General features: G+C 35.4%; 1 protein-coding gene across 2 annotated transcripts in view; it reads left to right on the plus strand.

Moving 5' to 3' along the window:
- Positions 1 to 24,561, plus strand: part of ANKIB1 (ankyrin repeat and IBR domain containing 1) — a 146,727-nt gene that overhangs the window by 118,905 nt on the left and 3,261 nt on the right. Inside the window, exons 11-19 of one of the 2 annotated variants that reach the window (XM_043588833.1) lie at positions 4,252 to 4,382; positions 12,171 to 12,305; positions 13,244 to 13,330; positions 13,417 to 13,483; positions 15,874 to 16,019; positions 17,153 to 17,331; positions 18,142 to 18,193; positions 22,246 to 22,360; positions 24,207 to 24,340. In XM_043588833.1, the coding sequence (XP_043444768.1) occupies positions 4,252 to 4,382; positions 12,171 to 12,305; positions 13,244 to 13,330; positions 13,417 to 13,483; positions 15,874 to 16,019; positions 17,153 to 17,331; positions 18,142 to 18,193; positions 22,246 to 22,360; positions 24,207 to 24,340 (1,046 nt within the window). The remainder of the gene's footprint in view (positions 1 to 4,251; positions 4,383 to 12,170; positions 12,306 to 13,243; positions 13,331 to 13,416; positions 13,484 to 15,873; positions 16,020 to 17,152; positions 17,332 to 18,141; positions 18,194 to 22,245; positions 22,361 to 24,206; positions 24,341 to 24,561) is intronic. The other variant, XM_043588834.1, reaches the window with a different exon arrangement.

Below are 24,561 nucleotides of genomic sequence, written 5' to 3' on the forward strand. Positions count from 1 at the left end.
AGTACAATATATTATTTAATTCTTGAGTAGAAAACGGCCATGTCTGATTTAAGATATAAAACAAGCATTTTGAAATGGGTGATTATTTTTAGTTATCTTTTAACATTGTAAAATTTAAAATTGGTCAATCATTCCATACCCACAAATAAGTTTTTACTAGGGAGAAAGAAAGAGAACAACCTAGCTAGTAAGTGCAGATTATTGGTGGAACTGTGACAAAATATCTTTACATACGATAATGATTCTGATAATGAAAAGAGAAGAGAAATAGAAGCACTAGAAAATGGTATATATAGTCTATACATAGTTACTTTGGTGGCCAGAGACAGGGAGACCTCAAATTAAAAACCGAAGATTCATTTAAAGAGTTCCAAATAGGGTTTTAATTCAGAAAAATGGAGGAACTTTAGAAAATTGGATAGAAGACAAAAGACTGAGGATACCTAAAAAGTTGTCTACCAGAGAAGGACCAAAGCCAAGACTGCAGAAAAGTTCCCAGTTGCTGAGAAAAACCTAGGAATTTTCTCATTGTCCTCCATACTGAAATATGATGACCTGTTGACCACTATTAATGGCCACTGAAGTTTATGAAATTTAGGATAAGGCTTAATGCAAACAATAGTGGACCAACTGAAATGTTTAAGCAGAACATCATCATTAAATATATAAAAATAATATTCCAAGAAAGAAAAGTATGATTTAATGCTGTATGGTTTACATATTAATTTGGATCATGGTCACATATCTTTGGCATAAGCATTTTCAACTGAACTTGTCAATTCCTGAGATCATTTTCTCCTTTATGCCCAGTTTTCCAGTCTTTGAATTATGAGACTCAAAAGGAGTGACAAAATCTAATGAGAAAAAAGTATTAGAAGATATACTAAGATTAGTTCAAAGAATTCAATATAAGGATTCAAATACTATTTTTCAGCACTGAAACCGCCTCTATTATGTCTAATGAGAGCAAGAAGGAGAATGATTATATATTTTGTGAAAAGATAGCTAATTTATAAAAATTTTCAGGCCAGTTTTTCCATACTACATAATAAATGGTTATTGAATAGAATTCAAATAGTCTTTTTAAGAAGTCAGTCTTTAAAATCAACATTTTTTTCACTTACATACATGTTGATTCTACTAGTAGATCTTAGATTGTTATGCTCTAATACTTGATTAAATGAAGTTAATATTTCTTACAAAGAGACCTAAGCACACTGGATTATTGAGGAAGGAAGATCAAGATACAATAGTCATGTAATTGAAGAGAAGAGTCTGGAACTCAGGGTGAAGAAAGCTTACCAGGTAGACTGAAGGGAGATAGATATTGCAGGTATGAAGAAGTGTATATACAAAAGGCACATGTATGAAATGAGCATGTTCAGAGAACTAGAAGTAAAGGCCTTTTTCCCACTACAAGTTTCTGTTTTAATAATAGTAATTTCTTTTTTTTTTTTTTTTAATTTTTTTTTCAACGTTTATTTATTTTGGGGACAGAGAGAGACAGAGCATGAACGGGGGAGGGGCAGAGAGAGAGGGAGACACAGAATCGGAAACAGGCTCCAGGCTCTGAGCCATCAGCCCAGAGCCTGATGCGGGGCTTGAACTCACGGACCACGAGATCGTGACCTGGCTGAAGTCGGACGCTTAACCGACTGCGCCACCCAGGCGCCCCAATAATAGTTATTTCTTGAACACAATTTACTTCATACAATCCTCTAGAACACAGGAACTAGCATTCTCTCCAAGGGTGGTAGAAAAAAACTGTTATGTTGCAGGCCACACAAGCTGCTTTGTTTTAATGGCTTTGTGCTTTATTTATTATAACAATGGACAATAAAGGCCATAAGAATATGTTAGAGCCTCTGAGCTAAAAATAATGTTGATGCTGAAAGGAGGAGAAAGGCCACTCCTTAAAAAAAAAAAAAAAAAAAAAAAAAAAACAAAACTAGACATTGTACTTAGTGATTAGGTTTTAAAGCAGTACCCTTTGTAAATGGCATTACCTCCACAGCTTGAGCTGATTAACTATAAATATAGTAAGTTCTTTCTGAAACTCCTGTTCTCCACTAAATTAACTTGAGAGTTCTCTGTAGCAACACCCTAATCAAACCATCTTCTACCAAGTGGGTTTAGTTCTGGAGTGGAGTCTGGTCCGTTCATTGCTGTTATTGTCTCACTTTGCTATGTGGTGAAATTGAAAAACAGTGCTTCATAGTCCAGCAGTAGCTGCTGTTCTGTTGTTGAACAAACGTAAGTAGGTAGGCACTTGGGGTTCCTTGCAGCAAGACAGGCCCACTCCTCCACTGCTAAGCTCCATCGAAGGGCTAATCATAGTGCTCAGCTCTTCCAGTTCATATACTGAGTCACGTCCCAGAGGTCAGCCAGCCCAAACCTTTGTCTCCCTTCCCTCTCTAGGGTTGGGTAATTTTTCCTTTTAAACTTCAAAACTCAAAGAGTCTGATTTCTCACCTGCTTTTAACAGTACACTACCCCACCCTTTTGAGAGTGGCTGCGTGTACTCAGGGCCTTGATTGGATGGGCCATGTGCATTGATGTCAAAGTGAGTTTTGGACATCTTTTTCAGGAAAGAAAAGGTAGAGCTTCCCTGTGCACTTAGAGCTAGAAAACAAAACAAACTTAATACTGACAGGGAGGAAAAAAATGATTTTTTAATTGTGCATCTGCAACTCTCTCTAGCTCCTAACTCTCCTCTTGGGGTGCTGGGAGGGGTGTTGGTTATAAAACATAAAATGTAAGATCTAGAATCTTTAAAAACCATGACATTCCGTAAGACTGCAGATCTCAAATCAAAGTAGAATAAATTGAGTTTCAGATGAAGAATAGAAGATTAGTGTGGGGTTAGAGGGTAGGAGAAGCTTGCCAGGTAGACAGCAGCCAAATCATGAAGGACTTTGCATTTTTTGCTAAAGCAGTTTTATTTTATCTTGGCAGTCAGTGGGGAGCATCTTAAAGATTTAAAGGAGACTTGTTTTTTTATTTTTTTTTCTCTTATTTATTTTGAGAGCACACACACAAGTGGGAGAGGGACAGAGAGAGAGAGAGAATCCCAAGCAGGCTCCACGCTATCGACACAGAGCCCAATGTAGGGCTTTATCTCAGGAACTGTGAGATCATGACTTGAGCCAAAATCAAGAGTTGGACGCTTAACCAATTGAGCCACCCAGGTACCCCAAAAAGCAATTTGTATTTTTAAAAGATCACTGTGTAGGCAGTGTAGTAGAAGTCGGGGGCAGAAGAAGGAGCCAGGGAAATAGATTGTTTTTTTGTGTGTTTTAATTGTCTAGGCAAAAGGTGTGGAGTACCTTAGTTAAAGCAGTAAGCAGTGGGAATTGAGAGGAGACATAAACAAAGAGAAAGAGGTAGAAACAATGGAATGTGGCAGGTGAGGGAAAGGAGGGTGTCCAAAATCATGGTCTTCTGGATTGACTCTGAGTTGATGATCATATCATTTACTAGGACAGGGAATAGAGAAAGAGGCAGGTTTGGGGGAAATGATAAGTTTAGTTTTAGACATGTCACATGGGATTCATTTTTAGTTTATCTGAAGTTTTCATGGCTAAAAATATTGATATTTCAATATAACTTTCATGTTTTTTGCTATGGTGAAAAGTATCTGGTCATTATGTTTACAACTGACCCACAAGAAATTATGGTCTAGGGGCCATTCTTTCTACAATAGTTAATTTAAACAGACAGTAATATATTGCTTTTTTAAAATGGGTTTTTTCTTCCCCAATTTATTTGAACACAACTTTAGAAAGAAATCTTTAAATCATATTTCATATATCAAGCTTTTGGAATACACCTCCTTATCCTATAATCCTGCTATTCAGAATAAAGCAGTTTTAAAACTTTGCCATAGATCCTAATAAGAAAGTAAATACATGGTTTGGGGCGCCTGGGTGGCTTAGTCAGCTAAACGTCCAACTTCAGCTCAGGTCATGATCTCATGGTTCTTGAGTTCAACCCCCTCATCGGGCTCTGTGTTGACAGCTTGGAGCCTGGAGCCTGCTTCAGATTCTGTGTCTCCCTCTCTCTGCCCCTCCCCTACTTGTGCTCTGTCTCTCTTTCTCTCAAAAATAAACATTAAAAAAAAAGAAAAGAAAAATACGTGGTTAAAACTTAGAGACAGCCTACAAAGAACACTTTCACAGGGGGTAGGGGAAGATTCCCTCTGAAGTTATACACTAAATCATGTATATTGTGTTTGTGCTTAATATCCCAAAGTTGTAGGAGTTAGTGAAGCTTATGAGGATGCTGCCAATTGTCTCTGGTTGTTAACGAACTCCAAGCCTTGTGCTAACTGTAAGTCTCCGATACAGAAGAATGAGGGATGCAATCACATGCAGTGTGCCAAGGTAAGAAGTTGAAGAGGATTTTGCATGCTTTGCTGTTAGAATCTTAATCTGTTAATCCAAAGAAGAAACAAGCATAAAAATGTTGCTGGGTTTCAGATGGATTCTAGCAGATTGAATTCTATATTCTTTGTTGAATGACATAAGTATTGCTTTATACTACTAAATTTTATATTCATGATGAATGTTAAAAATAGGTTAAGGATTCAGTGATATTTGGCCAGAAGATCAAAAATGCCTGAATCTTTCCCTGCTAATCATCTCTCCTAGTGATTATTTTGAGAGTTTTGCCTGTATATAAATAATAATATTAAATGATAAAGTGCTACTTTATATAGAGATCTCTTACAAAGCTGGCTTTTGAGCACACAGCTTAGTTTCAAAGCCCAAGTCAGGACCCAGGCAATTCCGCTAGGTCCAAATCTAAATCTTGGTGTCTATGTGTAAGTGGCTATATAATAAAGGTACCTAAGATTGTAGGCAGACTTTAAGTCTGCTAATGAAATCATCAATCAAACAAGTAATTATTTCCTGTATTGAAAATGCTGCAGCATCTGGGTGGCTCAGTCAGTTCAGTGTCTGACTCTTGATTTCGGTTCAGGTCATGATCTCATGGTTCATGGGATTGAGCCCCACATCAGGCTCACACAATCAGCATAGAGCCTGTTTGGGATTCTCTCTCTCCCCTCCCTTATCTCTGCCCTTCCCCTGCTCATGCTCTCACTTTCTCTCTCAAAAATAAATAAACTTAAAAATAATGGAAATGAAAATGCCAACAAAGATCTTGACCAAAAAATAATATAAATAATGACTTTTGGAAGACTACCTTCCTGACATAGTTGCATAGAAAGAAACTGCCATATTTAAAATAATTCTCTGGATTAGGTTAATAAATATTTTATTAATCCATGCCAAATTTATAAACATTTTTGTTTTAAAATTATAATGATATCCAATTTTTTTCTTTTCATTGGAAGCTCCATGTATATAAAAAATAATTACTTAAAATTGAGAGGATAATGTAACTTTTCTAATTTACATTGTGAAAGAAACCCAAATAGTTCAGAAGATTCCAATATTAAATACATCAATATCTTCTAAGTATTACTTGATTTTTTTAATATATATTTTTAAGTTTATTGATTTATTTTTGAGAGAGAGAGAGCACAAGCAGCAGAGGAGCAGAGAGAGGAGGGGAAATAGAATCCTAAGCAGGTTCTGCACTGTCAGCTCAGAGCCCAATGCAACAAGGCCTCAATTCCATAAACCATGAGATCATGACCTGAGCTGAAATCAAGAGTCCAGCGCTTAGGGGCGCCTGGGTGGCGCAGTCGGTTAAGCGTCCGACTTCAGCCAGGTCACGATCTCGCGGTCCGTGAGTTCGAGCCCTGCGTCGGGCTCTGGGCTGATGGCTCAGAGCCTGGAGCCTGTTTCCGATTCTGTGTCTCCCTCTCTCTCTGCCCCTCCCCCGTTCATGCTCTGTCTCTCTCTGTCCCAAAAATAAATAAACGTTGAAGAAAAAAAATTAAAAAAAAAAAAAAAAAAAAAAGAGTCCAGCGCTTAACCAACTGAGTCACCCAAGAGCCCCATTAGGAGTTGAGCTTTAATATTAAAGCTAATGATCATTATCATTATTACATAAAAAATGATAGCAGTTACCAGATCATTTTTATAAGCTAATTAGTACTATAAAATTAATATAAATTAGTTGTCTTAGTGAGACAGTAATGATTTCCTAAGAAGGAAGAAGAAAAAAATGTAGTACAGTGTTCTGAGCAAAATGCTCAGAGGTGCTTATTATTAGTTCAGCTGGTCAGGTCAAAAGTATTTTATTTGTGGTCTTCTCTCCAATATCCATTATTAGTTTTTTCTTAGAAAATCTGATACAGACTATATAGATGTATAAAGAAATACAGGTTGACCATAAAAAATCAGCAGTTGGGCTACTAATAAAGAGTCAGTAAAGAGGCAAGATCCGATAATTACCTTTATTTCCTTCAAACACCTACCAGTAGTAAGTAGTTGATAAATACGTATTGAGTGAATATTTTCATGAATTCATCAGGCTAATGATTTAAGATTTTTTATCTTAAACAGCTTTTTGCTTAAGCTTCTGTTGCATTTAAAAGAAACATTTACTTGCACACTATGTAAATGTAATAGTCTTGTCTAATATACCATCTGAAGTATTTGCATTGAACAAAAGAAACTAACAAATAATTCTTAGGACACAGAAGAAGAAAGACATCTAGGAAGTAATAACCTTGCTACAGAAAAATTTTATACTGTTAGAATTTTCTTTTTAAATGTGAAGGTGGAACAACAGATCATGTGTAATTGAATCCATGCTGTAATATAATGACTAAGTCATAATCTACTTTTATTAATGTCACAGTGTTGTGACGCAATACACAGTTTTTACTTTCTGGAATCAAACTGTTAAACATCTTAGAAGAATAGTGGGGCGCCTGGGTGGCTCAGTCAGTTAAGCACCCGACTTCGGCTCAGGTCATGATCTCACCGTTTGTGGGTTCGAGACCCACATCGGGCTCTGTGCTGACAACACAGAGCCTGAAGCCTGCTTCATATTTTGTTTCTCCTCTCTATGCCCCTCCCCACTCACACTCTGCCTCCATCTCAAAAATAAACATTAAAAAATTTTTTTTAAAAAACAGAAGAATAACAAATTTAGCCTTATAAAAATGGTTTTGTATATTTCAGGAAAAAACCCACTTTTATTCATTTCCTTTTAGATAATTTTTAGGAGACTATTTAAGTTTTGCATTCTCACACATTTTAAATCACTTACAGTAATTTTCTTCAACTGAATCTGTAAAACTGTATGCTGCAACTAAAAAATAAAAGTTATTTAAGTTCTGTATTCTTTTTCTAATAGAATATGAAATTTGGCTATTTTGTAGAAAGTTTTGCCACTGATTTGGAGATATCAGTAAAGCTGTACTGAAGGGTACTTGTATCAAATTAGGCACAGAGTTTGCTAATAGCAAACAACAAAACCTGCATACTCTCAGAACCTTGATATCCACAATTTATTGTGTAAATGCATGTTAGTGAAGAGCTAGATGAATACAGAGACTTTAATTCATTTCTGTGTTCATGACCTATCAGGTAAAGAAAAAATTAGTAAAGATACAGAAGATTTAACATAATTACTAAGGTATATCTGATTGCTGTATATTCAAACTCTATATCCTGAAAATATGGATTACACCATCTTTGCAAGTATCCATAGAGCATTAGCAAAAACATTGACCATTGTTCATCAAAGAAAATCTCAGTAATACTGCAGAAAATAGAAATAGTAATAGCAGCATTCTCTTATGGAATGAAATAGAAATTAGTAATAAAGGTGGGAATGCAAGTTGGTGCAGCCACTCTGGAAAACAGTATGGAGGTTCCTCAAAAAACTAAAAGTAGAACTACTCTACGACCCAGCAATTGCACTACTAGGCATTTATCCAAGGGATACAGGTATTCTGTTTGAAGGGGCCCATGCACCCCAATGTTTATAACAGCACTATCAACAATAGCCAAAGTATGGGAAGAGCCCAAATGTGCATTGATGGATGAATGGATAAAGAAGATGTGGTATATATATATCTCTACAATGGAGTATTACTCAGCAATCAAAAAGAATGAAATCTTGCCATTTGCAACTATGTGGATGGAACTGGAGGGTATTATGCTGAGTGAAATTAGTCACAGAAAGACAAAAATCATATGACTTCACTTATATGAGGACTTTAAGAGACAAAACAGATGAACATAAGGGAAGGGAAACAAAAATCATATAAAAACAGGGAGGGAGACAAAACAGAAGAGACTCAGAAATATGGAGAACAAATTGAGGGTTACTGGAGAGGCTGTGGGAGGGGGATGGGCTAAATGGGTAAGGGGCACTAGAGAATCTAGTCCTGAAATCATTGTTGTACTACATGCTAATTTGGATGTAAATTTAAAAAAATATTTTTTAAAAGTTAATTTAAAAAAGGAAAAAAAAGAAATTAGTAATAAAGGTACAAAAGGCCTTTCCATTTGGAAAATTTAAATCTCTCAACTCCTGAGTAAAAAAAAAAAAAAAGGATGTAAAAGTGGGAATTAAAGCATATATAGAAAACTAGGATAATGAAAATATTACTTTATCAGAACCTGAGTACCTATATCTAAAGCACTGCTCAGAAATGTCCCCTAGCCTTATTAAAGCAATACAAAATAAGGAATGATTTAAGCATATGACTTTAAAAATTAGAAAAACAATAAACTTGGAGACTACCAGGAGGATTTTTTTTAAGCAGAAATCAGTGACTTAAAAACTGAAAAACAATACAACTAATAAATCCAAAAAATATTTTGTTTAAGATAAACCATTAAGCTTACATAAGAAAAAAATGAAGATAAGGGAGTTCAAAAACATGGTATAAGAATTAAGGGGACTAATCAATAAATAAAGCAAACTTGAATTTGGATGGATTGATTTTTTTTTTTTATTTTTTTTTAATGTTTATTTTTACTTTTGAAAGACAGCGTGAGCAGAGCAGGGTCATAGAGAGAGGGAGACACAGAATCGGAAGCAGGCTTCAGGGTATGAGCTGTCAGCACAGAGCCCAGTGTGGGCCTTGACCTCACAAACTGCAAGATCATGACCTGAGCCAAAGTCGGACACTTAACCAACTGAGCAACCCAGGCGCCCTGGAGTGGAATGGATTGATTTTCTAAGAAAGTATAATTTATTAAAATTGATCCTAGAAGAAATACCCAAACTTATTTCCATAGAAGACAGAAAGTTTTTCAGCAATCTCCCCCCCTTTAAAGCAATAGGCCCTAACAGTTTCACAATAGAATTTTATCAAACCTTTAAAGAACAGGCAATTCTATTGTGACTTAAACTATTTCTGGGAGTTGTTTAAAAAAAAAAAAATGAGGGGCGCCTGGGTGGCTCAGTTAAGCATCTGACTTTGGCTGAGGTCGCACAGGATCTCACTGTTAGTGGGTTCCAGCCCTGTGTCGCGCTCTGTGCTTACAGCTGGAGCCTGGAGCCTGCTTCAGATTCTGTGGCTCCCTCTCTCTCTCTGCCCCTTCCCCATTCACACTCTGTCTCTCTCTTTCTCAAAAATAAACATTTTTAAAAAATGAAAACTTTCAAATTACTATAAAGTGAGAACCTTGATATCAACACTTGACAAGATTATAAATACTAAAAGAAAGTTATAGATCAGTCTTACTTATGAACAATAATGCATAAATCCTAAATAAGATATTAGAGGGGGGGAATCTTAGCAAATATAATCCAGCAGAAAAACATTAATATAATTGTTAACTATATCTCAATTAGAAAATTTTGTTTTATAAAAAAAGAAGTAATTGACCACATGGGGTGTATTTCCAGAATACAAGGATGGTTCGGTATTTAAAAAGCTATTGCTGGGGGTGCCTGGGTGGCCCAGTTAGTTAAGCGTCTGACCTCGGCTCAGGTCATGATCTCACGGTGGGTGAGTTCCAGCCCCATGTCAGGCTCTGTGCTGACAGCTCAGAGCTTGGAGCCTGCTTCAATTCTGTGTCTCCCTCTCTCTGCCCCTCCCCCACTCGTACTTTGTTTCTCTCTCTCAAAAATAAACAAACATTAAAAAATAAAATGATGGGCACCTGGGTGGCTCAGTCGGTTGTGCCTCCAACTCCGGCTCAGGTCATGGTTTACGGGTTTGAGACCCACCTCGGGCTCTGTACTGACAGCTTGGAGCCTGGAGCCTGCTTCTGATTCTGTGTCTCCCTCTCTCTCTGCCCCTCCCCTCAAGCTCTGTCTTTCTCTCCTTCAAAAATAAATAAACATCCAAAAGAAAATTTTTTTAAGCTATTGCTTTTTAAGAGCAATTGTTATACCTTGTCTTATTAGTAGATCCAAAGAGAAAAATCATATATATGTTCTATAGGTGCCAAAGGGCATTTAACAAAAAAAATCAACAACCATTCTTTATTAAGACACTCAAAGAAATAGGTATAGATGGACTCTTCCTTAGTGTGATAAAAATAAATCTACTTCAGTCCAAAAGTTAGCATGATATTTAATGGGAAATACTAGAGGTACTCTCACTAAAATCAAGAACAAGATAAGGAGCTGTTCAAATAGTATTAACTTGGACTGGTGATACCAGTCAACATATTTAGACAATAGGAAGAAATCAGAGATGTAAAAATTAGAAATGAAGTGATAAAAAAATTTTTTTTGCAGATTGCAGAAAACCCACAAGAATCAATTTTAAAACTACTAACAAAATTCAGTAAATCAGAGTAGAAAATTAATATGCAGAAAGCAATAACCTTCATGTGTACCAAAAACATCCAAATAGAATATAAACTAAAAAGGAAAACCTCATTTATCTAGAAAGAAACTTACGAAATACACAAAACTTATATGAAGAAAACCTTAAGACCCCCTTTTGTGTAGGACACAAAAGATGATAATTGGAAAGGTTGTTGGATAGAAAAATTCCAAACAAAAATACCAGCAGGTTTTGTTTCTGTATCTAGATAAGCTAATTCAAAAGTTCACATGGAGAAACAAAGCAAGAACAGCTAGGAGAACTCTGAAAAATAACATTAAGGAGGAACTAGCCTTGTCAGATACTAAGCCTGTTGTAAAAGCTCAGTAATTAAAACATCATGGTGGTGGAACATGAATCTAGAGATTAATCTAGAAACATAATAGAAAGCCCAGAAAATAGACACAGATATGTGGGAATTTAGTATATATTACATAAAGGAGGATCTCCAATCAGTGGAGAAACATGAACTGTTCAGTAAATAGAATTGAAATAACTGGGTAGCTGTGTGGAAAAGAAAGTTGAATCCATACTGTATACAGTATACCCAGATAAATTCTGAACAGCTCCAATATTTAACTGTTTAAAAAAAAAAAAGTGCCAGAAGAAAACATACTTAAAATGAGAAGATCTTTCTGACCCCCAATCTGTAAGCATTTAAAAAGGATGTATTTTCATACTGGGATTCTCATATTTTTGGCATTATCTGCTAATTTTGGTAATTAAGAAAGTGAAATTTTCTTAAAAATGAGAAACAGGTTTTATATCAGTCCTCTTACTTAGAAACCTTTCAAACTTGTTTCTGGTTTCAAAACCAATTTGTCAAAGTCATCAGAACAACTTCTGATGAAGACTGGTGAAGCTTCAGAGACCAAAGTAAGACTACCATGCACTGGAAAAATCAAATATTAAATATTGTATCTGTCTTTATCACTGGGAAAGAATATCCTATTGATATATTTTTTTAATTTTTTAAAATCTTTATTTTTGAGAGAGAGAGCACGCACAAGCAGGGGAGGGTGAGAGAGAGAAGGAGACACAGAATCCGAAGCAGGCTCCAGGCTCTGATCTGTCAGCACAGAACCCGACGTGGGGCTCGAACTCATGAAAGCGAGTTCATGACCTGAGCCAAAGTCAGACACTTAACCTACTGACCCACCCAGGCACCCCTCCTATTGTTATTTTTAAAGATTCCTTGATACTACTTCATAATATTATGATTTACTTTTTCATTTATCCTCATCAGCAGTAATTTTGAACTACCCCCACATCTTTCATAGTGCAGATGAGGTTCCCAGAGGACACATTGAAAAAGATGGCATGTCTTTATGAAGATTTATTCCTGGTCACAGAGGCAGAATTGTTTAATCTCTACAAAGTGGTTGACTAGAAATCAGAAAACAATTTGCATCTTAACACAGGTTGATGTTTGCATATATGTTTTCTTTTGAAGTGCAAGTATGACTTTTGCTGGATTTGCCTAGAAGAATGGAAAAAACATAGTTCTTCCACAGGAGGTTATTACAGATGTACTCGCTATGAAGTCATTCAACATGTGGAGGAGCAATCCAAGGAAATGACTGTGGAGGTAAACAACTTTAAATTAAGGCCTCTGGCTAAGCCACTTAATACCATTGCAAGTATTTTGCATTTCTTCTTTTCCTATCTTTGTTATAATGAGGCCTTTATAGTAGCCTTTAATTTAAACACAATAGGTCTATCAACTTGAGAGTTTTTTTTTTTAATATTCCTTTTTTTTTTATATTGGTAGAGATAAGTCTCAGATATCCCTGTCTCTGTAATGACTTAACAGTTTTAGCATAATGTCAACAATACAGTATTATGTTATAGCATATAATAAATCTCTTTGCTTGGCTGCCATAACAAAATACCATAAAGTGAGTGGCTTAAATAACAGAAAGGTATTTCTCACGGTTCTGGAGCCTAGATCAAGATTCCTGCCAATTCGATTTCTGGTAGTTGACTCTCTTCCTGGCTTGCAGAGGGCTGGCTCTCTTTCTGCTATGTCCTCACGTGGTATGGAGAGAGAGAAACCTCTGGTGTCTCTTTCTTTTCTTATTAGAGCACTAATTCTACTGGATTAAAGCCCCACCCTAATGATCACCTCATACATAGGCCCTGTCTTCAAATCCAGTCAGTCACATTGGGGGTTAAGGCTTCAACATGAATTTTGGGGGGAGACAATTCAGCCCATAGCAACAAGCAACGTAGTAAAACATCGAAGATCTGATAAATGAAGGTCTTGAGAGGCATCTTTGCCTTACATTCTGGGATCATAGATTCAATGGTTTATCACAGAGAATACAAAGACTTTGTTCTGGTAGCCTTAAAAATGTACTGTTTGTTTTTTTTTTTTTCTCTCAATAAAATAATCAGCAAATCGGTATGCACAATTACCTATTACTAATAAAAATTTTAAGTGACAAAAGTGACAAATTTAAGTGACAAAATCTTAATAGCTAGTATTTTATTTATAAAAGTCATTTATGGACTTTTGTTTCCTAGGCTGAGAAAAAACACAAACGATTTCAGGAACTTGACAGATTCATGCACTATTATACAAGATTTAAAAACCATGAGCATAGCTATCAGGTATGTCCCAAATCATTTCAAATGCTCTGAATTATACTGTTGTAAATAAATAAAATTATATAAATTATGTATTTCTATTCCTTTAGTTAGAACAACGCCTTCTTAAAACAGCCAAAGAAAAGATGGAACAATTGAGTAGAGCTCTCAAAGAAAGTAAGTTATAAGTGGTATGTGTGATAATTAATATAAAATAGCCTTTTCCATGCTTAAGTCACTTAATTGGTAGGACGTTAAGGCCCTTCAAGGAAAACATGATCTCCATTAGCTCATTCTGGTACTGCTTAGAGTTCTCTGAAGCCCAGAGTGCATCTCAGCAGCTGAGTCCCCTGTAATTAGATTTCATACCCAGACTACCTCATATGCTTCTCTTAATGTAGTCTGTGCTATTAGCAGATAAACATACATCATAGTTTTGCTTCCTCTGCGCCACTGCTAATGTTCTACAATATCAGAAACAGTGGATGGGCCCTAAAAGGGCCTAAAAAGCATCCCTGATATAATCAAAAGAGCAAGATTCACATGCCCCCCCCCCCCAACTGTAGTGTGACTGAAGTCCCAAAGTTTCTTGAGAAAATTTAGCAGAGTGCCTAATGGGATGGAAGTCAAGTACAATTTTGGGAGAAATCATCTCACTGATAAATAATGCACATCGGAGTCTAAAAGCAAAGACGTGATAGGGCTGACTTACAGATCCTAAGATGGAAATCCAAAAAAATTCCTAAATTGGATTAAGAATTGTTTGCATCATTAAAATATAATATCTCACAATGACCACACAGAGCATAGGTTCTACCATATTTGTTTTAAAAAGTCACATTTTTAAAATAATCATAACTTATATATAAAAGGTTTTCAGCCTAAAAATGCAATTGTAATTGTATTTGCTCTAGTTTATAAAAAGCCCCTTTTCATGAGGGTAATTCCCTAATTAAGATAGTCAGCATAAATTAAATAAATTAGAGTAGGAGAAAAACTATCAATAGCAGCTTTGTCTCCTTGTTAATTCCTAGTTTTTAGACTTTGGTAATGATGTAACTATATTGCCATTATCAAACTCTTGAGGTACTGTCCACAGTGAAAATTGAAAGGACAAAACCCTCACACATTCTACATTTCTTCAAACAAGGATTTTTGTCTCTTTCAGGCTGTCCCTAATACTTACAACAATGCCTGACACATAGCAAACATTTAGTAAATATCTGTAAGTGTGAATTACTGCTTATATTGAACCTTCTGGTGGTTCTAGACAACATAATAAGATACATTAAATGATGTAAGAATTGGAAAGGTTTAAGAAACAAACCTTCACATACTTCTCACACATGTCATAGTGGGGGATGGTGTTTGTTTTGTTTTGTTTTTCCTTTTTTACATCTTAGTTCAGATCCCTCTTATAGGGTAGGTATTTTGGAATAGTCTGTATATATCAGTGTGTGTACGTACACATGTAATTTCTTTCCACGAGCATGAAGAATAATCTTATTTTCAAAAGTACTTATGAATCTAGATTCTACTGCTTAGTTTCCCTTTATTTGCAGTTAGAGGAGAAAGCTAGAATGTTATAATGATACTTGGAAAAGGAATAGTCTCAGTATTAAGGCAGTTTCATCTCCTGTTTTCCTCAGTCTTCCTCCCTTTCTTTCTCTCCTTGATATATTTTATTTACTAGCATTAGTTTTCTAGTTGTCCCTCCATAATATCTTTTTCTTACAATGTTTTTTTTGCAGAAGCATAATCATAATTAGGCTATTTTTTTTTTCCTAGCAAACAACTTACCAGGGCATTTAATTCCTTTTTTTTTTTTTTTTTTTTTTTTTTTTTTTTAGTTTATTTGTATTAGTAATCTGTACACCTAATGTGGGGTTCAAACTCATGACCCCAAGATCAAGAGTCTTATGCTGTTCGGATTGAGCCAGCCAGACACCACCCGCCTTTGTTTTTAACTCTTTTTTAATTTTTTAATGTTTTATTTATTTCTGAGAGAGACAGAGACAGAGACAGAGTATGAGCGGGAGAGGGGCAAAGAGAGAGAGAGACACAGAACCCAAATCAGGTTCCAGGCTCTGAGTTGTCTGCACAGAGCCCAACACAGGGCTCGAACTCGTGAACTGTGAGATCATGACCTGAACAGAAGTCGGACGCTGAACTGACTGAACCACCCAGGTGCCCCTATCTCTTAATCGGCAAAGTTTCAGTAAAGATAACCTGAAAAACATAGTGAAGAGGAGTTGACCTAAAGCTAGATTTGTTTAACCAACAGGGTAAGAACAGAATCCAGACTTGGTGTACACATTCCTTCATGATTGCCATTAGTGCTCCTAAGTAGCTGCAGTGTGTGCTTCATTTATAAATGTATATAAGCCACACATGAATGTTTTGTGTAGGTTTTTAGTCGTCCAAATTATTATTATCATACAGCTACTTCAGTTTCTTCCCAGAGATCCTTTGTTGTGAGTGTTTTTTTAAGAAAACTCAGTCATTTAATAGTATAACAGCATATTTGCAAAACAGTTTTTTTTCACTGTGCCTGATTTACTTTATAGCTGAAGGAGGCTGTCCAGATACCACTTTCATTGAAGATGCAGTTCATGTGCTCTTAAAAACTCGACGCATTCTCAAGTGTTCTTATCCATATGGATTTTTCTTAGAACCTAAAAGCACAAAGAAAGAAATTTTTGAACTCATGCAAGTAAGATATCTTTTTAAAATTAAATTTAAATGCAGTTATTATAAAAAAAAACAGATTTTGTCCTTTTTCAACCACATAACTAAGTTTTATCTTATTTGGGTGTGACCAGTAAACAATTTTGTTTTCATTTTTAGAATGGTTTTTAAATAAAGGAAAAGTTAACCAGTAATAAACTGAAATTTTTTTATATTTAAATTTGCCACTGTAAGATCTGAGTCAATTCTGAGCTATTGACTGAGCAAACATTTCCTACCACATTTATTTGTTTGTTTTACACTGGCTGATGTTGAAATATGGCCTAATTCTGATTATGTAATTAGAAATTGTATCTTCAAAGATGAAACCATATTACATACTAGATGGGAAAGTTGCTATTTACCAGTTTATATTAAATCGGTTTATATTTATATTAAATTAAATAATTTAATATAATAAATTAAATAATAATATATAATTTAAATAATAAATTAAATAAATCAGTTTATATTTATATTAAATTGGACTAAAAAGTCCAATTGAAAAAGTTACAGCATTTAAAAACAAAAACACCTAAGCCAAGTGACAGTACTGTGGCTAACCAACTTCATTGTACATTCTTTTTTTTTAATCCACCAAACTTTCTTCTCTTGCTACAATTTTCATGTCACCCCTTTGAACTGCTCTCTACTAACGTATATCCTACATTTCTTTTAAAAGCTTAATATTAATTTTCTCCATGAAGCCTTTCAGACCTAACCCCAGATCACAGGGGTCTTGCCTTGCCTCAGATTCCTTCAGCATTTACATTTGGTCTACATCTACACTATGCAGTCATGTGTTTGCATGTGTAGTGCCTTGAAATTTACTCTTTTTTTTTCACATAGACAAATGATAAATTTCCTGTAGACAGCTGGTATACTATGTCTTTGTAATCCATACCATTTCTACATTGTTATAAATGTCTATCAAATGAGTGCTATTTTTGTGAAATTTGTAAAAAAGAAGTATGTGTCAAATAGGAAGTTATTTTATAATTTGGATTATTTTCTGACTTCAAAAGAGTTAGATTTAACTGAGAAACCAGATAGACCATGGATTTGCAATTGACTAGTGTACTTGGCCTATAATCCTTCTTTTTTCTCTCTTAACCATAGACAGACCTAGAAATGGTCACTGAAGACCTTGCCCAAAAAGTCAATAGGCCTTACCTTCGTACACCCCGCCACAAGATCATCAAGGCAGCATGCCTTGTACAGCAGAAGAGACAAGAATTCCTGGCATCTGTGGCTCGGGGAGTTGCTCCTGCAGACTCACCAGAAGCTCCAAGGCGCAGGTAAAAAAGTTGCACACTGTGGAAATTATCCTAGCCCCAGCCACAAATGCCACCAGGTTTATTTTTTATCCAACTAGGGTTTATATTCCTGGAAGTTACTTATGCTTAAATATGGATAGCTGATAAAAGCATGTTAACCTCTTTTTGGTGATTTTCACCCACAGAGCTATTTCTGTTTTTTTTCATTTTTTTGTCATTGTGTAGTGTCTTGGAATAAATTAGGTTAATTTCACATTTCATTGAACTCATAATTCAGAGTATTCTAATGCATCACTTCAGATATGTAATGTATGTAATGATATGATAGTCATAAACACCTTACAGTGTCAAAGGTGAAAGCCTTGCCAGCTTATTATATTTATATTTTTATGTAAGAGCTTATAAAGAAATTAGAAATCTCATATTAATAATTTAAGTGATTCATATTCATCCAATAAAGAACAGCTGAGTTTTGGTTGTTTCAGATACTTACACTATTTCTGCCACTATTAAAAGCATGTTTTCTTATTCATAACAATTATACTCATTAGAAATTCCTTTGACCCTATTTTTACATAAACACATAAAAATAGAAGCAATCATAAAATACTGTTATAACATGATGATTTTTATTTTTATACTATTTTACACAATTAGAATTTGAAAGAAATAATTGAAAGATAATTTTAATTATATTCAGTAGTTGGTGTACTTTGGTTAAGCAAGTTGCAAGCAGAGGAATTAAAAATAATGTTCAATGGGCAAGGGTCTGATTGTTCATACTTTGTAGTGCTGATAATAAATCAAATGGTATGTCCAATTTCTTTGTAGCTTTGCTGGTGGAACATGGGATTGGGAATATTTAGGATTTGCATCACCTGAGGTAATTGTTTTGCGGGGGTTTTGTTTCGTTTTTTAATTATATTTTTCCTTAGTGATATCTTGCTTGCATTTCCACCCTTATCTATTCTAAATCCTACTGAGATCGTTGGCAATGTTTTCTCTTTCTTATATAATAAAAATGCCTCAGCAGAGCCTGCATTTAGCCATTTGTGGTATTGGATTATCATCACATTGTTAAATGCATCCCCCTTTTTATTATTTGTAATTACTGAACAGTCACAATTAAGGCTAACATATAGCATATATTTTGGAGTGTATTTTCAAATTGGTTAATGAGTATAAATTTTATTTATTAGAAATGCATTTTTGTCATAATCTTGTTTCAGTCTGAATCTATGAAAAACCTGCACAGTCTATTTTTTTAAGTTACTGCAGCAACCTGATTGAATTGATTTATAAATCAGTTTCTAAGGTGGAAACTTGACATTAATAATGTTTATGCAGAAAAAATGCTTTGCTTAATTGCTTTCTGCTCTTTAAGATTTTCACCCTCTTCTTGGTTTTTTTTGTCTTGATTTTTTTTGGTTTTTGTTTTGTTTTGTTTTGTTTTAGTTGTTATTGATAGATTTTAAGATACAAATAGTCTAGGGGGTGCCTGACTGGCTCAGTCACCAAGAACTTTATTAGTTCTTGGTCTCGGGGTCATGAGTTCAAGCCCTGCGTTGAGTGTAGATATTGCCTAAAAATAAAATCTTTAAAAGTAAATAAATAAAATGCAGTCTAAAATACTAACACTACAAGTAGCAATTCCCACAAATTAGAGTGAAAATCTTAATCACATTGCTATTTTCTGAGATTTAAATTGCCACTGTTCCTGTTGAGTCTGATTTTAAATGGTTTTAGCAGTTATCTCTACTTCTGTCTCTCCTTCCTTATTCTCTAAAACAGTATGCTATCTGGTGTTTATGTTACAATAACCTTTTAACTTAGTTCTTAGAAGGGAGCAGGACAAACAGTGAAACTTTATAATTTATAGCCCATTTGTTGTCTTCAACTGAAGGAGAATGAAATTATCTAGAAATGACTGTGGATTATTTAAAACAGATACTTTGTCTTTTCAGCTACTGAGGATACTTGCAATCACCTTGTGGCCTGTTGTATTGGTAGATATATCTAAGAAAATACTGACTTGAGAAAACAATTTGTGCTTTGAGCTCTGATATGGAAAATTTTTAATTCACTTAAATTGCATAAAGACTTTAATATATTACTGAAACTGTTATAAAATAAATTATGAACCTTTTTCTATGCTATGCTTATTATTCTATTACAACTTTGAGGATGTTATGGAAAATTTCTACCTAAAAGCATGAAAAACAAGCTTCAGTTATGAAAAAAAGAGTACTAAAGATTTCAGTATTTCAAGGTAGAAAACAATTTAGCTTTATTTGAGCAAAAATAAAACCTTTACCAGTGTACTCATAGTCATGTACACATCTCTTGTAGCTTCTATCTCTGACAGTAACTTTAGGAATCCTAAATATTTGTCCTTGAATATTGAGGACCTACTAATGTGACTGACACAGATTCATTTTGTAAAAAACAGGAAAGCTTGCTACCTCACATGTGAATATTTATGAATAAAATTATCGAGCTCTTGTTCTCCAGAGATTGAGAATTATGAAAGTATAAGTAACATTTCCTTCTTAAATTTATTTTTATGTGTTCATAAGTTTTATAAGAATTTTTTAACTACTTTTATTTTTCTTTAAAGTCTTTGACACATTGAAACACCAAGCTTTTATGTAAACCTTATTGCAAGTCTAAAGAATTACTCTACAGTGTGAAACTCTAAAATTCTGACTATCGAGTAACTGCCAAAATAATATCTTTAAAAATTAACTCTTTGCCTTCATATATACTTTGGAAAAAAAAAATTAGTGTTACCAAACTTCAATAGACTTTTAGGTTGAATTTATATTTTTTCAGTCAAGTTAATTCCATCTTTCTCCTTTTTTAATTAAATTGAGTCAGTGACAATCATAAGTATTTTGTACCACTTTAAAGGCAGTGGAGCCCAGAGGAAAGAGCATAGTGTTAAAGTCTGAGGGACACCTGAATTCAAGGTCTAGCTCTGGAACTTATTACACTTTAGGCTCCCCATTCTTCCTTAATTTCTCATCTGTAAAATATGGATGACAGCATCTACCCCATGGAAGTTCTAGAAGGATTAAAGCATCTCTTTAAGTCACTGATAAATTTGGTGCTCAATAAACTAGTGCTCAACAAAAAGCTCCTAGCAGCTTTTTCTCCTATAAATCTTAAAATTTCTCAGTCTTGTCTGTAACCTTAACACTCTTCAACCTTTTGGAGTACCACAACTAAAGCTTTTTCATATGCTTACATAAAAATCTAGGAATTCTTAGAAATTTTCAGATAGGTTTAATTTTATGAGATCAGTTTTTTTAAGCCTATTGCATCATGAGAGAATGCTGTTGGGTTTACCACCAGAGTAATTATAACAAGTTTCTTTTATGGTTGTTTTTAAAAATTTTTTTTTCATGTTTTATTTATTTTTGAGAGAGAGGGACACACAGAATCTGAAGCAGGCTCCGGGCTCTGAGCTGACAGCACAGAGTCTGACACGGGGCTCCAACCCACGAACTGTGAGATCATGACCTGAGCCGAAGTCGATGCTTAACCGACTGAGCCACCCAGGCACCCCTCTTTTATGGTTGTTTTTAACCCAAATTTTAGTTTTCTTAAATTGGAAATATGTGTATTATGTGGTTAGTAATAGTAATAGTAACCAAACTAATAGTTTACTATTAATTCAGAATAACTTTTTGTACTGTATTCAAGTGTACAAAGGAAGCAAATTGTCCTTAAATATAAACCTTGAACTGAAATAAAATTTTCATGCCATCTTTGGCTAAGAAATGCAGTGTTCCTCAGTGGTCTAGTGAACCATGATGACACATAATAGTTATCCAGTTTGGGATCATGGGCCTCCAGCAAAGGAAGAACTCATACCACAGCTCAGCAGTAAATTTTAAAGAACCTAAATAATCCCTCTGAGAACCTGTAGGATCTTTCTTGGTTTCTAACCTGGTAGGATGCCTCCCATTTCATATTGGACTCCAACTGCTTGTTTACATAAATGGAGTTTAAATAAATTTAACCAGAGTAGTGTGATGTGAAAGTATTATTTATGATGTAAAAACTTGTCTTTGTTTTTATTCTAGTACTTTCACAACATAAACATATTGAATATCCTAGGGTAACCAGGATGATCATAAACCTGAGTATATTTGTGTTTATCACTGAAAGATTCTATAATGATTCTCAAAATCAGCCTATCTGTGCTAGTGTCATGCACACTGACTGGCCTGTCTTCTAATCTCTTCCATCACTAAAACCTGGAAAAGTATGTGTATACCCAGGTAGTAGCAGGTGGTCCCAGGTTCTGCCTCCACCCATACCTTCATCCTTCCCATATGCCCTCTGCCTGTGTTGTAGATAGCCCCACATATTAACTAATATAGGAAGGAAGCCAACATCTTATTTTAAAGCTAATTTCACATTTTTCTTTTAATCATTTAACTTGTATGATATGTTGTAGTCCCAAGGAATACAAAATCTCATAGTCTGATAAGCAATTGGTAGTGTACACTCTTTTTTTTCCCCTTTCTGTTGCATATATCACAGTGACTTTTTAAAAACCAGACCTCCAAGAGCCTAGCTTATATTAATAAAAGCCTAACGTATATTAGCAAAATCGTTATGGTGTTAAACATTATGTAACAAGACCCAGGCATATGAAAAAGGCTCAGTTCTGCCCTGGCATTGGAGCTTGCAAGTATTCCCAATTTATCCAGGCAGTTGTAATGACTATTTAAAATTTTTCTTTTTCCATTTTACCTTTTCTGTTTCCTTGGCATGGCAAAACCTGAAGTTTCTTTCGTTAATGCCAAGTGACTTTATATGTATATAAAATCACACTTTTTTTTTTCCTGGAAAAAAAGTGTGTGTTTTATTTGCATTAAAAAAATTGCATGCTCTTCTGTATTTTATAACCTTTGGTTTATGCAGGAATATGCTGAATTTCAGTATCGGAGGAGGCACAGACAACAACGCCGTCGAGGAGATGTGCACAGTCTGCTCAGTAACCCTCCAGACCCTGATGAGCCAAGTGAAAGCACTTTAGGTAAGCTCTTAAGTTGGCTCGGTTTTAGTCTTTTTAGTTCTCTTGAATTTATTCTTAAAACTGGCAAATTTAAATGTTTGTGAAATAGTTTGTAGTGTAGATATATAATCAATATGCAGATGCTTTGAATGTCACAGGATACGTAAAACCAGAGAGGTTAAGAACATGGGCGGTGGAGTGGCGTCTGGGTGGCTCAGTTGGTTAAGCATCCGACTTTGGCTCAGATCATGATCTTACAACTCGTGGGTTTGTGTACCACATTGGGCTCTGTACTGACAGCTCAGAGCCTGAAGCCTGTTTCAGATTCTGTGTCTCCCTCTCTCTTTGCCCCTCTCCCACTTGCACTTGCTCACTCACTGTCTCTTTCAAAAATAAACAAACATTAAAAAAAAAAAAAAAAAGAACATGGGCTGTGGAGTTAGCTGGAACCTGCGTTCATGACCCCATCTCTATGTATCAGTGTAAGACTTCAGTCAAGTTGACTTAACCTCTCTAAGATTTAGTCTCCTCATTCTAAGAAGCAATAAAAACAGTGCCACATTGTGGGCTCATTGTGAGCATTAAATGAGATAATGTGTATAACACCCTTAATTAAGCACTAGTAACACCTAGAGAGCACTCAATAAATTGTAGCTGTTGATCACTGTTAACTGTGTTCATGGAATATTTTCCTCTTAGCTTCACTTCTCCCATTAACATTCTTTAAAAGAAAATTTCTGAAATAAATCATTTAAAATTTATTTTTTAATGTTTATTTTTGAGAGAGAGAGAGAGAAGGAGTATGTGAGCAGGGGCGGGGCAGGGAGAGAGAGGGAGACACAGAATCCGAGGCAGGCTCCAGGCTCTGAGCTGTCAGCACAGAGCCCTATGCAGGGCTTGAACTCATAAACTGTGAGATCATGACCTGAACCAAAGTCAGACACTTAACCGACTGAGCCACCCAGGCGCCTCTAGAAATCAATTATTTTGATTGTCAACTTTTAAATGTTAAATTCTTAATGGAAAATCTTCAAATTCTTATGTCAGCAGATCATATTTAATAAATCAGGATCAATGAACCTAAAGATTTGTTCTTCAGGCTATTGTAATTCCAAAATTCTTTAGTTTTAAGAACTTTGAAAACTAAAATACCTTTATTTGTTATTGCTTAAGAAAAAAAGAGTGGTGGTAGCACTTGCATTTATGAATAGAACCATATGTAATGCAAACAAAAACGTAAAGAGCAATCGTGTTTGAAGTGGTAATATTAGATATATTTTGATGAGACATATAGGGAGGAGAATCTCTGAAAGATTAAGTGAACATGTGAACACAGGTTTTCACCGGCACTGAAAGAGAAATTATTGACTGAAATAAAAAGATGTGTCAGGGTGCCAGGATGGCTCAGTCCACTGAGCATCTGACTTTTTTTTTTTTTTAAAGCTTATTTATATATTTTGAGAGAGACAGCACATGGGCATGCACCTGGTAGGCGCAGAGAGGGGAAGACAGAGAATCTGAAGCAGGCTGCACCCTGTCAGCACAGAGCCCACCACCATGGGGCTCAAACCCACAAATTGTGAGATCATGATCTGAGCAGAGATCAAGAGTTGGACATTGAATCTACTGAGCCACCCAGGCACCCCAAGCTTCCGACTCTTGATTTTGGCTCATGATCCCATGGTTGTGGGATTGAGCCCCGCATTGGGCTCTGCGCTGAGTGTGGAATCTGCTTAAGATTCTCCCTCTCTGTCCCTCTGCCCCTCTCCCCTGCTTGCTAACATAAAAATTAAAAAAATAAGTGCAAAAAACATGTGTGAAGTCTTGTATGACTGGATTGTCTCTGGTTCCACTTGCTTTGAAACAGACATCCCAGATGGTGGCAGTGGCCGCAGGCCGGGTGCCTCTGTGGTAAGTTCTGCATCTATGAGCGTGCTGCACAGCTCTTCCCTGCGTGACTACACCCCTGCCAGTCGCTCTGAAAACCAGGACTCTCTTCAGGTAGCCTTTGTGGGCAGCCTCATTGTTCCTGTTTTTGCTCTTTCTCTGTTTAGCCTGACTTCCTATTTTTACTTTATTGCTCTTTTTCTTCCTTTCATTAAAAATCTTTGTTTCAGAGATGTACTACAGGAAAAGATTCCTAAATGTCAGTTATCTTAAGGAATTTTTTTTCTCTTTAGCTAGCATGGACAAGGAAAAAATTAAGATTTGAGTAGATAAAG

Source organism: Prionailurus bengalensis, chromosome A2, assembly GCF_016509475.1.
Source record: "Prionailurus bengalensis isolate Pbe53 chromosome A2, Fcat_Pben_1.1_paternal_pri, whole genome shotgun sequence".
NCBI lineage: Eukaryota > Metazoa > Chordata > Mammalia > Carnivora > Felidae > Prionailurus > Prionailurus bengalensis.